The 16,350-nt window shown below is 42.6% G+C and overlaps 1 protein-coding gene across 1 annotated transcript in view; it reads right to left on the bottom strand.

The window, feature by feature from the left end:
- FMR1NB (fragile X mental retardation 1 neighbor) overlaps nucleotides 1–7,487 on the bottom strand; it is a 33,050-nt gene extending 25,563 nt beyond the window's left edge. Inside the window, exon 1 of the mRNA XM_008572251.1 lies at nucleotides 7,318–7,487. Coding sequence (XP_008570473.1) covers nucleotides 7,318–7,450 — 133 coding nt within the window. The 5' untranslated portion in view covers nucleotides 7,451–7,487. The remainder of the gene's footprint in view (nucleotides 1–7,317) is intronic.
- Between the last annotated feature and the right edge of the window lie 8,863 nt (nucleotides 7,488–16,350).

Below are 16,350 nucleotides of genomic sequence, written 5' to 3'. Positions count from 1 at the left end.
AAAAAAAAAAAAAAAAAAGAAGGCTCTTAGTGTTGCACTAACTTTTACAAATACAGTAAAAGTAATTCAGAAATACTTTGGTATTCCAGATGAACAGTAGGGAAAACAAACAAATAATTTGTGGCAATAGGTCTTGTAAATGGTCATTAAAAGTATCATATAATATTTTTCAAAGAGCAGAAATCACATTTTTTAACTTACTTCAAATAGTTGATAAGAGAAAGCACAACATATACTTTAACTTTAAATTTCATCCTTCACAAAAAGTTATAAACCCATGCATTTGAGACATTGTGTGTAGAAGTTTCTGTTCCTTTTACTTCCAATGCCCTCGCTCAATCTTTGTCTCCCTCTTTGACTGTGGGAGGACCTTGGTCGAGAGATGAAAAGCCTCCTCTGAGGAGAGGTGAGAGAGAAAGGGCCTAAGTGAGAGAAGGTAAGGTAGGGAATGTATTAATGAGGGAAGGGAGGTCAACATGAGGGGAGATGAGAGACAAAGCTCTTTGTGAAGGGAGATGTGGGAGAGAAGGAATTTGAGTGGCGAGTTGAGAGATAAATGGCCTTCATGAACGAGGTGAGAAAAGGGAGGACTTTGTGAGCAAAGGTGAGGTGGGAAGCTTTTTAGAGAAAAAAAGGAAGGCATTTGTGAGTGAACATGAGGAAGGTTAGAACTTTGTGACGGGAGGTGAGGAAGGAAATGTCATTGGGAACGGAAGTGATGGAGGAAGGAATTTGAGGGGTGAAGTAAGTGAGGTTAGAGGTGGAATAGCTTTAAGAGAGGAGATAATAGTCATTAGTGCTTTGAATGGTAAGGTAAGAGAAGTTAGTGTTATGTGATGTAGGTAATGAAAAGAAGAGAGACCTTAGGAGAAATGAGGGAGAGAAGCCGTTTGTGAAGGGAAAAAAGACATCTGTGAGAGGAGGTGAGGGAATTTTGTGCTTTGTAATGGGAGGTCGGAGAGGGAAGGCCTTTTGGAGAAGACCTATAACAAGTAAAGAGATAGAAACCATAATCAAAAACTTCCCAAGAAAGAAAAGTCCAGGAGCAGAAGGCTTCACTGGTGAAATTTACCAAATATTTAAAGAAGAATTAACATCAGTCATTCTCAAACACTTCCAAAAAACAGAAGGGCAAGGAAAACCTAACTCATTCTATGTGGCCACTGTTAACCTGATACAAAAGCCAGACAAAGACATGACAAGAAAACTACAGGCCAATATCACTTACGAATACAGATGCAAAATTCCTCAGCAAAATACTAGCAAACCTAATACAACAGCACATTAAAAGGATTATAACCCAATGACCAAGTGGGATTTATCACAAGAATATAAAGATGGTTTAACGTAAGAAAATCAATCAGTATACTATGCCACATTAATAGAATGAAGAAAAAAAAACACCCAACTCAACTGATGCAGAAAAAGCATTTGACAAAATCCAACACTCTATCATAATAAAATTACTCAACAAACTATGAAAAGAAGGAATCTTCCTCACCACGATAAAGAGCATTTATGAAAAACTAACAGTTAACATCATTATTAATGGTGAAAGACTTAAAGCTCTCCCTAAGACGAGTGCCCACTTTCACCAGTGCTATGCAACATTGTACTGGTAGTTCTAGCCAGAGCAACTTAGTAATAAAAGGAATAAGTGGGTACAAAGTTACAATTAGATCAGAGGAATATGTTCTGGTGTTCTATTGCACAGTAGGGTGACAATGGTTAATAGTAAGGTATTGTACTCGTTTATTACAAAATAGATAGAAAAGAGACTTTTGAATGTTCTCACCATGCATAAATGATAAATACATTATGTGATGAATACATTAAATACCCTAATCTGATCATTATATGATGTATATGTATTGAAACATCAAATTGTACCCATACAAATGTGTATAATTAAAATGTGTCAATTAAAAAAATTAATTAGAGATCCAATCAAGAGGGCGGAATAGACAGTCCACAGCATCACTCTCTCCCACAAATCAACCAATTTACAACTATAAAATGTAACATCAGCCAAGCCAGGGCCGCTAGAGCTCAGGGGCAGGGGAGGAAAGACCCATGGAGCTCATGAAGGCCGGAGAAACTATGATGAGAGAAAGAAAAAGCTTCTTTGAACGTTTCGGGCCGTGGCTGCTTTAAGGCTCGAGCTGCTGAGCACATGGAGCAGGAGCCAGCAGAAGCTGCAGCTGTGCCCTCCAGATGGAGTTGCTTGGAGGCAGCAGGGGAGAAGAGGGCCTCGGCGGCCCCCAAGACAGCAAGACCCCTAATAGGGTTCCCGTGGACCCACACAGGAGTGAGTTGCCAGAACAACTGAAAAAAGGGAGCCACTCAAAGGCCTGTGAGTCACTGCAAGGGACCACTGCAGGGCCTGTCACGTGGGAAGTGTTTGGAGCACGAGCAGTGGGGGAGACGGGCCCACCAGGGGAACACTGGCATACAGCAAGGACATCTGATCTGCCCCCCAATCAACACAGGACCACTCAGAGGAGACTGGTCAGGAATACAGAATTGCATGGGGTGCAGTTTGATGAAAAAACTCAGGCCCAGATCAGAAATTCTACAGAACACAGATCCACTGTGTCTCTGGAGAGCCGGAAGTACCTATAAGGTCAACCATTAAACCTTGAGCTGCACAAAAAGTCTTCCCTAGGGAAACAGCAGCAAAGTAGCAGTTTAGCTCAACTACACAGCTTAAGTACTGGTTCCCACAGGAAGTTCCCCCGTGTTAGAAGCAAAGGACAAAAAACCAGTTCTGCGCCAGGCACACCACCAGCACCTCGGGGCCTGCCTGGGAACTGCAGGCTTGGATCTGGGGACTGGACCCCAATCCCAATTCCAGGCAAACTGTACCAGTGCATCGTGGCCAGCCTGGGGACCTGAAGCATGGAGAAGAGGACTGGACGCCCCTCCCACAACCAAGTACAAGGCAGCACCTTGGGGACTGCCTGGAGACCTGAGGCAAGGAGAAGGGGAACAGTCCTCTCTCCCACAACCAGGCACACTGAGCCAGCACGTTGGGACCCACCCAAGGACCCGGGGTATGGAGTTGGGGACTGGACCTCTCTCCCACAACCAGGCACAACATGCCAGCTACTTGGAGCCCACCCAGGGAACCTGGGCAAGGAGAAGGGGAATGGTCCTCTCTCCCACAACCAGGCACAATGCGCCAGTGCTTCAGGGCCCACCCAGGGACCTGAGGCATGGAGAAGGGGACTGGACCTCTCTCCCACAACGAGGCAAACCAAGCCAGCACATCAGGGCCCACCCACCTTCCCGGGTCATGGAGAAGGGGACCAGACCAGCCTCTCACAACCAGGCACACCACACCAGCACCTTGGGCCCCGCCCATGGACCCAGGGCATGGAGAAGGGGATCAGACCACCCTCCCACCACCAGGCACACTGAGCCAGAGCCTTGGGGCCCACCCAGGGACCCAGGGTATGAAGTTGGGGACAGGACCTCTCTCCCATAACCAGGCATAATATGCCAACAACTCAGAGCCCACCAATGGAACTGGGGCAAGGAGAAGGGGAATGGTCCTCTCTCCCTAAATCAGGCACACCGCGCCAGTGCTTCAGCGCCTGCCCAGAGACCTGAGGCATGGAGAAGGGGACTAGACCACTCTCCCACAACCACGTACACTGCACAAGTGCCTCAGGGCCTGGCCGGAGTCCTGAGGCATGGAGAAGGGGACTGGACCTCTCTCCCACAGCCAGGCACACTGAGCCAGCACTTTAGGGCCCACCCGGAGACCTGAGGCATGAAAAATGGGACTGGACCTCTCTCCCACAACCAGGCACACAACACCAGCACCTTGGGCCCTGCCCAGGGACCCAGGGTATGGAGTCAGGGACCGGACCACCCTCCCACAGCCAGGCACAACATGCCAGCATCTCAGAGCCCACCCGGGGACCTGGGGCATGGATAAGGGGACTCGACCTCTCTCCCCCAACCAGGCGCAACATCCCAGCACCTTGGTGCCTGCCAGGGAACCCAAGGCAAGGAGAAGGGGACCAAACACACCCCACAACCAGGTATACCGCCAGTGCCAAGGAGCATGCCAAAAACAGCACCCCCACATGGGTGGCCCACCACAGTCACCACAATAACCATGGCTGCTGCAAAAGCGGGTAGATGCCACAACCACCATGCAGATGGTCCGCCAACCACTGGAGTGCATTCACATAAGAGTCACCAGCAGAGACAAAGAAAAAGAGGATGTCTCTTTCCGAGGATGTCTCTTTCCTCAAAACCCATTTCAGAGTGACAGAAGAAGCATCTGCTCTATGATAATATTGGGAGACCTGATCACATCTCTCAGCATTGTACCGATCATCTAGGTAACAAGTTAACAGAGTAACCATTATTCTTTCAGAAGGAGAGAAGATATCTAGGCAATTAGAGGGTGGAGGGGGAGAGAATAAGGGAAGGGGAGAGATTGGACAAGGGGCATAAAGAATAATTATGATCTGTAACAAAATATGCTAGTAATACTGATTTAATCAACATATCTCAATGTTCAACCCCAAAAATATGCATAATCAATTTTGATTCAATAAATAAAATAAATTATTTTTAAGAAATAATAATAAAAAAATTAATTAAACAAAAAAACAATTTTTTTTTTAACTGCTAAGGGGATTGCGACACTCGGCATGGTATGGTCTGCACCACGCTCAGCCAGTGAGCTCACCGGCCATCCCTATATAGGATCCAAACCTGCAGCTTCGCTGCTATCAGTGCCACACTCTCCTGAGTGAGCCAAGGGGCCAGCCCTAAAACACAATTTTTTAAAGGAAAAGAATAAAAGGTATCCAAATTGGGAAGAAAGAAGTAAAACCACCTCTATTTACAAATAAGATGACTGTATGTCTAGGATACCACAAAAAGTCCACCAAAAAACCTACTAGAGCTAATAAACAAAATTAGCAAATTTGCAGGGTACAAGATCAGTTAAAAGATCATAAAAATCAGTTATGCTTTTATACACCAGGAATGAAAAATCCAGAAGGAAAAAAAAAAAACTGTTCTATTTGCAGTTGCATCCAAGAGAATAAAATATCTAAGAACAGGGCAGGCCCGGTGGCGCACTGCTACAGTGCGCCGCTTGGGAGCGCGGTGGCGCTCCCGCCGAGGGTTCAGATCCCACATATGGACCGGTTCCTGCTCACTGGCTGAGCGAGGTGTGGGAGCAGCACTGGGGGTTGCAATCCCGTTGCCGGTCCCGGTCCGGTACGGGCGCGACACTGAGGGTTGCAATCCGTTGCCGGACACGAAAAAAGACAAAAAAAGGAAAAAAAAAAAAAATGAGCGAGGTGTGGGAGCAGCACTGGGGGTTGCAATCCCGTTGCCGGTCCCGGTCCGGTACGGGCGCGACACTGAGGGTTGCAATCCGTTGCCGGACACGAAAAAAGACAAAAAGGAAAAAAAATATATATCTAAGAATAAATTTAACCAAGGAGGTTAAAGACTTGTACTCTGAAAACTAAAAAACATTGTTGAAATAAATTAAAGAGACATAAATAAATGGATAGATTCCAAGTTCATGGACTGGAAGACAATATTGTTAAGATGGCAATACTGCCCAAAGTGACCTACAAATTCAATGCAAACTCTATAAAAATTCCAATGGCCTTTTTCTGCAGAAATGGAAAAGCCGGTCCTCAAATTTATATACAGTCACAAGGGGACTTGAATATTTAAAACAGTATGGATAAAATAAGAAAATTGGAGGACTCACATATCCCAATTTCTAAACTTGCTTCGAAGCTGCAGTAATCAAAAGAGTGCTGTACTGGCATAGGGATAGACACACAGGCCAACAGAATAGAACTGAAAGTCCAGAAATAAATGCATAAATATATGGTCAACTGATTTTTGACAAGGGTGCCATTCAATGTGGAAAGAATCGTCTCTTCAACAAATAGTTGGGGCAACTGGATAGACACATGTAAAATTATCAAGTTGGACCTCTAAGACAAACCATTTACAATAATTAACTCAAAGGGATAAATAATCTAAATATAAGAGCTAAAACCATTAATCTCTTAGGAAAAAACACAGAAGTTATCTTCATTACCTTGGATTTGGCAATAGATTCTTAGATATGGCACCAAAAGCACAAACCACCAAAGAAAAAAATAGATAAATTGGACTTTCTCAAAATTACAAACTTTTGTACATCAAAAGACATCATCAAGAAAGTGAAAAGACAACCTAGAATTGAAGGAAATATTTATAAATCATATATCTAGTAAGGGTCCCACTGGATATTTCCAGAATATGTAGGGAATCCTTACAAATCAACAACAAAACCACAGAAAATCCAATTCAAAATGGTCAAAGGATTTGAAAAAGATATTTCTCCAAAGATACACAAATAGCCAAAATGCATGTGAAAAGATGCTCAACATTATTAGACATTAGGGAAATACAAATGGAAACCACAATGAGATACAACTTCATACGACTAGGATGACTATAATCAAAACGGGGGTGGGGACAGATAACAAATGGTGATATTGTAACCCTGGAGCATTGTTGGTAGGGATGTAAAATGGTTGAGCCACTTTGTAAAACAATTGAAGACTCCTTCAAAATGGTCAACATGGAGTTCCCATGTGACCCAGCAATTACATTCCTAGAGAATTGAAAATATGTCCACATGAAACCTTACACATGAATATTTATAGCAGCATTGCTCAAAATAGCCCCAAAGCAGAAACAGCCCAAATTCAGTGAATTTCATAAACGGATGAACAAAACGCAGCATATCCATACAAACGTAATACTATTCAGCCATTAAAAGAAATAAAATGCTGTTACGGGCTGGGGAATTGTGAGTAACTGGTTAATGGTACAGGTTTTAATTTGGAGTGATTAAAAATTTTTGAATTAGTTAGAGAAGATGGTTGCATGATATTTAAATGTACTAAATCCCCGGAACCGTTCACTATAAAATACTTAATTTTATGTTACGTGAATTTTATATTGATTAAAAAAAAAAAAAAAGAGGAGAGAGGAGGGGGGGTTAGTATTTTGTGAATAGAAGGAAGAGAAAGCTTTTGTGAGGGAACGTCAGGGAGGGAAAGTCTTTTTGAAGGGAGCTCAGGAGAGAAGGACTTCCCGAGGGAGATGAGAGGGGAGGCGGTTATGAAAGGAAGTGAGGACGGGAAGGCCTTAAGGAAGCGAGGGGCCTGGAGGGCGGGCGGGAAGGCTGACGTGGGGGCATGCGGGCTTGACCACACCCTGGCACCTCCCCTCCCCAGCGTCTCCCTGGCCCTGCTTGGGGCCGGCACTCACCAGAGCTTAGGTTGCCGCACAGCAGGATCAGGGCCCACATGAAGAACAAGAGCAGCCAGTAGCGCTTGGAGGCCCACATCTTCACCAGACAGTGGCTCATCCCAGACAGGAGGCCATGCAGACAAGCCCCCATAAAACTGATGACCCCAAAAAGCGACCCGGAGACCGGGTTCTCCGTATTACATCCCACATCATGATATAGCACGTTCGCGCGTGCCCTGCGGGCCACCAGCAACCTCTTCATCCTACGGCTCCTCGACTTATTTCTCCTGTGCGCTTGTCCCACCCGGGAATCCATGGCTCCGGTTCCACCTCACTATGGCGGTTACCTCACAGCCTATCGGTCAATGACCCAGAGTTCCCTGCGGCATTCTGTAACCCAGAATGCCTAGCCTGGCTGCACGTGGGAGGCCTCGCGGGAGGCCTCGCGAGGCTTGAGGCTGCTTCCTTCCCAATGATGTCTCCTGCCTCATTCCACAGGCCCCGCCCCCTCTTAGCTAATTGGATACTGTATCATATACCCCATTCAAGGCCTGTCCCTTTCGGGTGCTTGTTCAATGCTTGCTGAATACGTGGATGAGGCTTCAGGCCTGCGCCAGTAGCACAAATGCTTGTCATAGATCAACAAAAAGGAATAACTGGAATTCAAACTTGGCTGATAATTCCTCCTCTCATTAATTTCTGTTACACCCGCTTTAGCCACGACAGTAGCTATAGTTAGTCCCAACAATGCTACAGCTGTAGCTAGCCAAACGTGGCTATTTAAATGTAAATTTTAATTTCTTAAAATTAAGTGGAATTAAGAAATTGCCTCCACAATCACGGTAGGCACATTATCAAGTGTTCAACAGCCGTACGTTCCTCTGGTTACCGTCTGGGACAGTGCCGATATGGAGCATATTCACCATGGCAGAAAGTTTTCTTTGGCAGTGCTGGATGTGAAGAGTGACTATAGCGAATACAGTAGATGTTCAATAGATAGTGACACTGTAGTAGGAGCTTTTAAGTGTGACAAAATGATATTTAACTTCAGAGACCTTAAAATTGAGTTACAAATAAATGACACATGAGAACAAATAATAAATTACAAATAAGTGAAACGTGATAACAATGTGTGAGGAACACTAAAGCGTGACCCAGAACACCTAGATTTTATTGCCATAATTGCCACCCACGAACTGGGTGGCCCTAAGTAAGTGCCATCCTCCCACTAAGCCTCAGTACCTCATGTGCAAAATGAGAGGGATGGACGTTGTTTCTAAGCCCCCTTCTGGCTCAAAAATCTGACCCTTAGGCAAAATCCCATTAAATCCCTTGGTTTGGGCACACCTTCCAAAGGGCCACGTAGATGATGCTTCTGTAGCTGTTAGCCTACCACGTGCTGGTTTACAATGAATGTGAGAACTATGTCCCCTTCAACTGCAAGGATGAAAGAAACATCCTTGTTCTTACCATAGTATACTCACTTTCCAAAGGGTTTTCTACTAATTTTATTTTATTGTTCTTTCCAGTGTTAATAGGTATTCCATAAGAGGAGAAAGTGGCAAGTTTTCCTATTTAAATAATTCCTGAGGGCCGGCCTGGTGGCGCACTGGAGAGTGCGCCGCTTGGGAGTGCGGCGGAGGGTTCGGATCCCATGTGGAGACCGGTTCCCGCTCACTGGCTGAGCGAGGTGCGGGCGCAACACCAATGGTTGCGATCCCGTTGCCGGTCAGTAAAAAAGACAAAAAAAAAAAAGGAAAAAAATGATTCCTGAAATTTAGCACTCTCTATCCACCACCCCATACCCAGAAGCAATTCATAATGCTCTTTAGTTTACTAAAAGACATGACAGAAAAAGAAACTACTTTCCTTTACTTTTATTCTCAATCTTTTTTTATTTTTATTTTTGCTTCAGCTTTTCTAAAACCAATTTGACCAGAGGACCGTTGTCCCACAAAACACTTACTAGCAGCTTCTGAAACTACTTCCGCTTGCAACTGTGAAGAACTGTGAAGTGTCTGAGATTTTACTCCACTTTCAAGTAACAACATAGCCAGCCACAGTTTCGTAGATGCTGGCAGAAGATGAAAGGCTACTGGGTCAGAGACAAAAGACAAAAGCTCACTTGAGACATGCAGAAACTTGACAGACCCATGGAGAATTGCCTCACAACAGCAACCTTGTTCATGTCCTACCACACGTGGGAAATGATCATATGACCAGGCACCACCAGCCACCCTGAGGACCCAGATGATAAAGCTGGAGTGTATGGGTTGGGAACTCTGCTTGTGACCACCTCACAAGTTGAGCACTTTTAGCCTTAGTTTTCCCCTCTGGCAATTATGAGCTGTGGGCAGCCAGACTGTAAAGATACCTTCCAGCTCTGACATGCTATGGCTTGTACTTGACTGTAGCATTTGGGGTTGCTGTAAATAGGCGAGGCATGGCAGTTCTACTACAGCACAATACTCCTGAGCAATCCATGTTATATTATTAGAAACCCATATTACTAATAGGAACTCAGAGGGACAAAATCACTTACAATACACCTGCTCACTCCCTGGATATCATAACACTAATTCAAAATTGGGGCCACAAAAAAACCACGTGAAGTATCCATTTTATAAATTATCAGATGTAAATTTAAAATCCTGCACTGGCTTTCTCTTTTATTCTATACCCTTAAGAAAGCTAGATTTGATACTAGCCAACCCAGACCTAATTAGTGATGAAAATCTTGTTGCATGAGTGTGAATACAAGAACCGTTTCATGAGATGGTATGTACCACTGCTCAGGATGTAATACTGTTCTTGTGGTAGACTGAGAATTGACACTATTTTTTAAAATATCACCAAAGACAGACATGAAAGGACACTCAACTTCAGGTAACCAGAGAAGTACAAATTAAATGAAAAATGAGCTATCATTTCACAATCAGATTGGCAAAAATCAATAAAAATTCACAGTAATGTGCAGAAATAGGCATTCAATCATTGCCAGTTGGGGTGCAAATAGGTACAATCACTTTGTTTTTTTTTTTTTCCTCTTTGATAACACCCTGTAAAGTTAAATATTCACATATTCTCTGACCCAGAATTTCCACTTGTAGTTATCTACACTTTCACCCATGTGTACAAGGAGACATATATAAAGATTTTTGTTGCACTAGGGAGAGTGCAGCACTGGGAGTGCAGCAGTGCTCCCACCGCGGGTTTGGATCCTATATAAGGATGACCGGTGCACTCACACAGCACTCACTGGCTGAGCGCCAGCGCGGTGCGTCAGGTCTCAAAAAGGACAAAAAAAAAGATCTTTGTTGTTATAGTGAAAACAAAATAAAAGATGTCTCAGTAGGGAAATGGAAACAAGCTATGGTTTGTTCCTATAATATATAACACTTAATGATGATTAGGATTGATCACTGCTTGAATGTGTGTCCCCTCCAAAGCTCGTATTGGAACGTTATTCCCAATATGGTATTTGAAAGGTGGCACCTTTAAGAAGTAATTGGATCATGAGAGCTATGCCCCCATGAATGGATTAATTCATGGATTAATGGGTTTTCAGGGACTGGATGGGTAGCTTTATTAGAGGAATAAGAGAGCACATGGATGTGTTCTTGCCCTGTTGCGATGTGATTCCCCCCACTGTCTTGGGAGTCTGTAAAGAGTTTCCACAAATCTCTGTTCCTTACTATCTGTCAGGGTTTAGTTGCAGATAGCTAGAATAGTTAAATAGAATACATAACTAATTATTTTAAGCAAAAAGGGATTTAATACAGGAAATTTGGTGATTACAAAATTGTAGTTGATTTCAAAATTGGCTGGCTGGACATTTTATCCTGATAATTTAGACAAGATGCTCTCTGTTGACCTCACCAGATCCTCTCTCTTGGCCTTATGTTTCCCAGCCTCCAAAACTATAAGAAATAAATGTATTTCGTTTATAAATTATCCAATTTGGGGTTTTCTGGTTAAAGGCTGACTTCTTCTAGGTGAGGTGGCACACAGTAAAACCAGTGAAGCCAATGGGCCTCAGTCTATTGCTGGCTGCACTTCTGTTAGGGTAATATGAGTTCCTTTGATGGAAGTAATGCTTTGTAAGATACAATGGTGGTGTCTAAGGTATTCAATAAATCTATAGATGACAGGGTTAGCAGAGGTGTGGTAGGCAGGAAAACAAATTCAATCCGGAGTGAGAATCTATTCAAGTGAAGAAAAATATCATTGGCCACTCTATAATAGAAGTGGTCCAATGTAATTAACCTGTCCCAAGGTGGCTGGATGGTACCCATAGGATATGATGCCATATCAGGAGCCCAGAGTCGATGGCTTCTACTGGCAAATTGGGCATTTGAACAGCAGGAATAATCAGTTTTGGTGAGGAGAAATCTGTATTATTGAGTCCATGCATAACTTTCATCCCTGTCCTCATGGCCATTTTGTGTATGAGACCATCAATCAAGCACTGGGGCAACCAAGGGAAGAGTCTGATTGACATTTACTAAATGGGCATTAAGTCCACTTGATTATTTAGCACCTCTTCTACAAAGAAAACCTTTTGACGAATATTTCCTTTCAAGACATATTATCACACTCTAAGTGTATCGTCGATCAATTTGCATACCTCTTTCCCAAATTTCCTTGTTTTCAGTTCTCTAAACTTGCTCCTTTCAAGACCCTGACTATCCAGCTGCAACACTGGCCTTTGCCATGAATAAGCATAGATTCTTGCCACAGCCCTTCTCTTCATCTAGGTAAGTGGAACAATTTCCAGGCAATGGGGACAACTAGATATACTGCTTAAAGTTCTGCCTCATCTTGAAACTTTCAGTTGCATGAGATAGTACATTTCCTAATAGTTTTAACCACTTTGAGTTAGTGTTTCTGTTTCTGGTAGCCAAATGCTTTCTAACTAATACAGTTGTCCAACCTATCTCACTAGGAAGGGTATGCACCATTTGATCACATACCCCCAATTCAATGCCATCAGTAGAAAATATCCCAGATTTGAACACCACATAAGTAGCTGTATGTACAGAGTAAAGCATTTGTTAAACAAATGAACAAAGAGATATAAATGTTTTCAACAGCTATTGCTTACAGATAGTGAGGAATAGAGATTTGTTCCTCTGAATAGTTTACATGACTAATTAGTTTAAGCAAAAATAATGTTTGATACAGGGAATCTGGTGTTTACAAAACTGTAGGTGATTACAAAATCGGCTGACTAGCCATTCTCTCCTGATGATTTACAAAATTACAGCTTAAATCTCTCTTCTGACCCCCACTTAAGCATCTCTGCTTGAGTAACTCAAAAGCACTTAGAACTGCTCACATCCAAAGTTGAATGATTACCCACCACAAACCTGCACTTTCTCCACTTTTCTCTATCTCAGTGTGTGGTACTACTTTTTATCCAGTTGCTCAAGTAAGAAAACTGAGTCTTCCTTGATTCCTCCATATTCTTCAATCTCCACTCATTCGATCAACAAAACTCTTCTATTCTACCTCTGAAACTACCTGTGGTGGTTAGTTGCATGTGTCAACTTGGTCAAGCTATAGTGCCCAGTTATTCGATCAAACAATAGCTTACAAAGTACCTTCAAGCAACACCTAGACTAGTGTTTGAGGAATCAAGGAAGACTCAGATGTCTTACTTGAGAAACTGGGTAAAAGGATAAGACGTACCCAGATTATCGAGGGCAATATCCTTTATTTAAAGTCAACTAATTGTAGATGTTAATCTGGGTCAGCTTTACCCAATTTTTTGGAAAACCTTAAGAGCAAAACAGAGGTTTCCATGAAGAAGAAGAAATTCTGCCTCAAGGAAAGTAGCATCAACTCTTGCCTGAGTTGCCGTCCTACCCGCATGCCCTAAAGATTGCTAACTTGCCAGCCCCCACAATCACGTAAGCTGATTCCTTAAAATAAATCTATATCTCTTACATATATTACGGGGTTTGTTCTTTTGGAGAACACTGACTGATATACTATGTCTCTAATCCATCCACCACTCTGTTTGCACTGCTTCCCTCTTCATTATCTCTGTACTCCTGAAATAATCTCTTAACTCATCTCTAACCTATGGTCTTGCCCACTTCAATCCATTCATCACATGGTGGCTATTGTGTACTTGTAAAGATGTATATCTGATCACACTCCTCTCTTGCTCAATACCCTTCAATAGCTAGTGAATGCCTTGACAATACAAATTCCTTTCCCTGGAATAAGAGATTTGCACCTCGTTTACCACCTGTTTGCACCTCGTTTACCACCCCAGCCTCAGCCCTTGCCATCCTCTCCCTCACTCATATGTTACAACCCTACCAAACTTCCCCAGATGCCTAATGCTGTCTCCTGCCTTTGCACATGCTTTCCCTCCTTTTCACCTAGCTTACTCCTGCCCCTCCTTCAGGCTTCAACTTAAATATTACTTCTTCAGGAGATCTTCTCTGACTCCCAGACAGGTTTGTTCTCCCTTTTATACTTTCCCATAAGGTATGGTTATAATATTATTAATCTCGTGGTGCTCGAATATAAAAAACAGAATTTTCAGTTAATTTATAGAAAGAGAGAAAGATATGCTCAGTGTTTGCCACCTCCTCTACTCACTGTTTGGGAGCTTCTCCCCATAAATCTGCCTGATGGCTTTTCTTTGTTTATATTGAGTTGGCATTCTTCTGTTAAACAAACATGCTTCCAAACCTTGCATCCAATTTTAGCACCCCATCAACAAGGTGGGAGAAGTGAAAAATGCCCATTGTTTTCCTATCTGGAGATTGGCATGGGGCACCGAAGTGTCCAGAAAAGTCCCTAATTCTTCAGGGCTTATGAGGGTGGTTAAAAATGATAAAATACCAAAGTCTTTGTGTCTTAAAACAGCAAAGGTTTATTGGTAGTTACAATGCACATGCACTACATGCACAACACAGATAGGAAGGGGCACTCTGCTCATTGTCATCCCTAATACCTGGGCTGACAGAGGTAACACTGTCTTTTGATGCTGCCATTCCAACTTGAGCTTCCAAATTGTTGTATCAGGGAAAGAGTGTGGAGAATCAAGTTACACTGGCTCTTCAATGCATGTATTGAAATAACACACTGTACCCCATAAATATGTACAATTAAATAATAAAAAATTCTGAAAAATAAATCAAGAAGTAATTCCATTTACAATAAATAGCTATCCAAAAAACAAAATACCTAGGAGTAAATTTAGCCAAGGAGGTGAAAGATTTCTACAATCAAAACTATAAAACATTGGTACAATTGATGTTTAAGCTGGGATATGAACCTGTGCCAACTAACTGGCAGTCAATGCCCCCCCCCAACACACACACCTGGCAGGTGAGTCTGGCCCATATGCCAACCACTACTACATTGCCTATGTTACACAGCAGTACTCAATGCCCTTCCAGAACTCTGTGCTTTTGCACCTATGATACCCTTGGCCTGCCAGAAGTGGAAAAGCACATTTTTGGTAAAGTCCTGCTCATACCTCATGATCCAATTAAGCCATAATTCCTCAATGAAACTTCTCTTGACATCCCCCCACAGAATTTATTGCTCCAGCCTCAGTTGCACTCAGCTCAAATCCCTAGCAGGCTACTCATCACATGGGTTTATTATTATCTTTTAACTTTGTAATTTTTTCTATTACATTATGGCTCCTAGAAGAAGGAGGCTGTGTCCCATTTCTCTCTGTTTTCACAGGACAGAGGCAAAATAGCTTAAGTACATCCAACATTGACTGTACATATTTGCCACGCATGGGTCTAACTTCTTCACATATTCTCACTAATTTCACCATCACAACATCTCTATGAGGTACGTGCTATTATTACCATCATCCATTTTACTGATGAGGAAATGGAATTTATAAGATGTTTAAATAACTTGCCCAAAGTCTCATAGGTACTAAATAGCTGTGCTAGGATTAGAACCCAGGCAGTCTAACTCCAGAGCCCAAGCATGCTTAGCTGCTCTGCTACTACTGTTTGCATCTTCTTTCAGCTCATATGAGCATCTCAGCCGTTTGCCTCTAAATACTTCAGTGTGTATTTCCTAAAATCAGGAACTTTCTCTTACATAACAAATTTTCAAAATTAGAAAATTAGTCATTGTCCTATTGTGTAATCTACAGACCTTATTCATATTTAGCCAGTTTTTCCAATAATGTCCTTTATAACAAAAGACAACAATATTTTCTGGTTTAAGATTCAATCTAGGGGGGCTGGTCATTGGCTCACTTGGAAAAATGTGGTGCTGATGGCACCAGGGCCACAGGTTCGGATCTCCATGTAGGGATGGCCGGTTAGCTCACATGGGAGAGCATGGTGCTGTCAACACCAAGTCAGGGGCTGAGATCCCCTTGCCGGTCATTTTCTAAAGAAAAATAAAAGATCCAATCTAGGATCACATGTTGCATTTAATTGTCATGTCTTTTTAGTATCCTTTTATCTGAAACAGTTTCTCAGTATTTCTTACTCTTTTATGACCTCAACAATTTTGAAAAGTGCAATTTATTTTGTAAACTATTCATCAGTTTGGGGTTGCCTATGTTTTCACACGATTAGAGCCAGCTTATTCATTTTTTAGCAGGAACAGTACAGAAGTGATGTTGTACCCTTCTCAGTGCATCATATGAGGAGGCACATGATATCTATTTGTCCCTGTAATTATCTTTTATTTTATGTTCACTTGTATCTCCCAGTGTCTTTTTCTTCTGTACCCCCAGCATCAGATTGCCTGACTAATGGTATACATTCAATAAGCATTATTAGCTAAATGAATAGCTCTCTGTCCCTCCAAAAGAATAAAATTATTCAAGCCAAAAATTTGTAAATCATAACCCTAGTTTCTTCCCTCTCCCCTTCCTCCCACCTAACTGTCACCGAATCCCACAGATCCTATCTCCTAAATATTATAGGAATCCCATCCTTCTCCATTCTTGCTACCTTCACATTGGCTCATAATTCCAGCAAGTTGGCCTCCCTGCCTCTAGTTTTGCCCTCTTTAATCTATCTTTGGAAGGTGAGTGAAAGAAAA

This window comes from Galeopterus variegatus, unplaced genomic scaffold (genome assembly GCF_000696425.1).
Source record: "Galeopterus variegatus unplaced genomic scaffold, G_variegatus-3.0.2 Scaffold767, whole genome shotgun sequence".
Classification (NCBI taxonomy): domain Eukaryota; kingdom Metazoa; phylum Chordata; class Mammalia; order Dermoptera; family Cynocephalidae; genus Galeopterus; species Galeopterus variegatus.
This window is presented reverse-complemented; position numbering and strand designations above follow the sequence as displayed.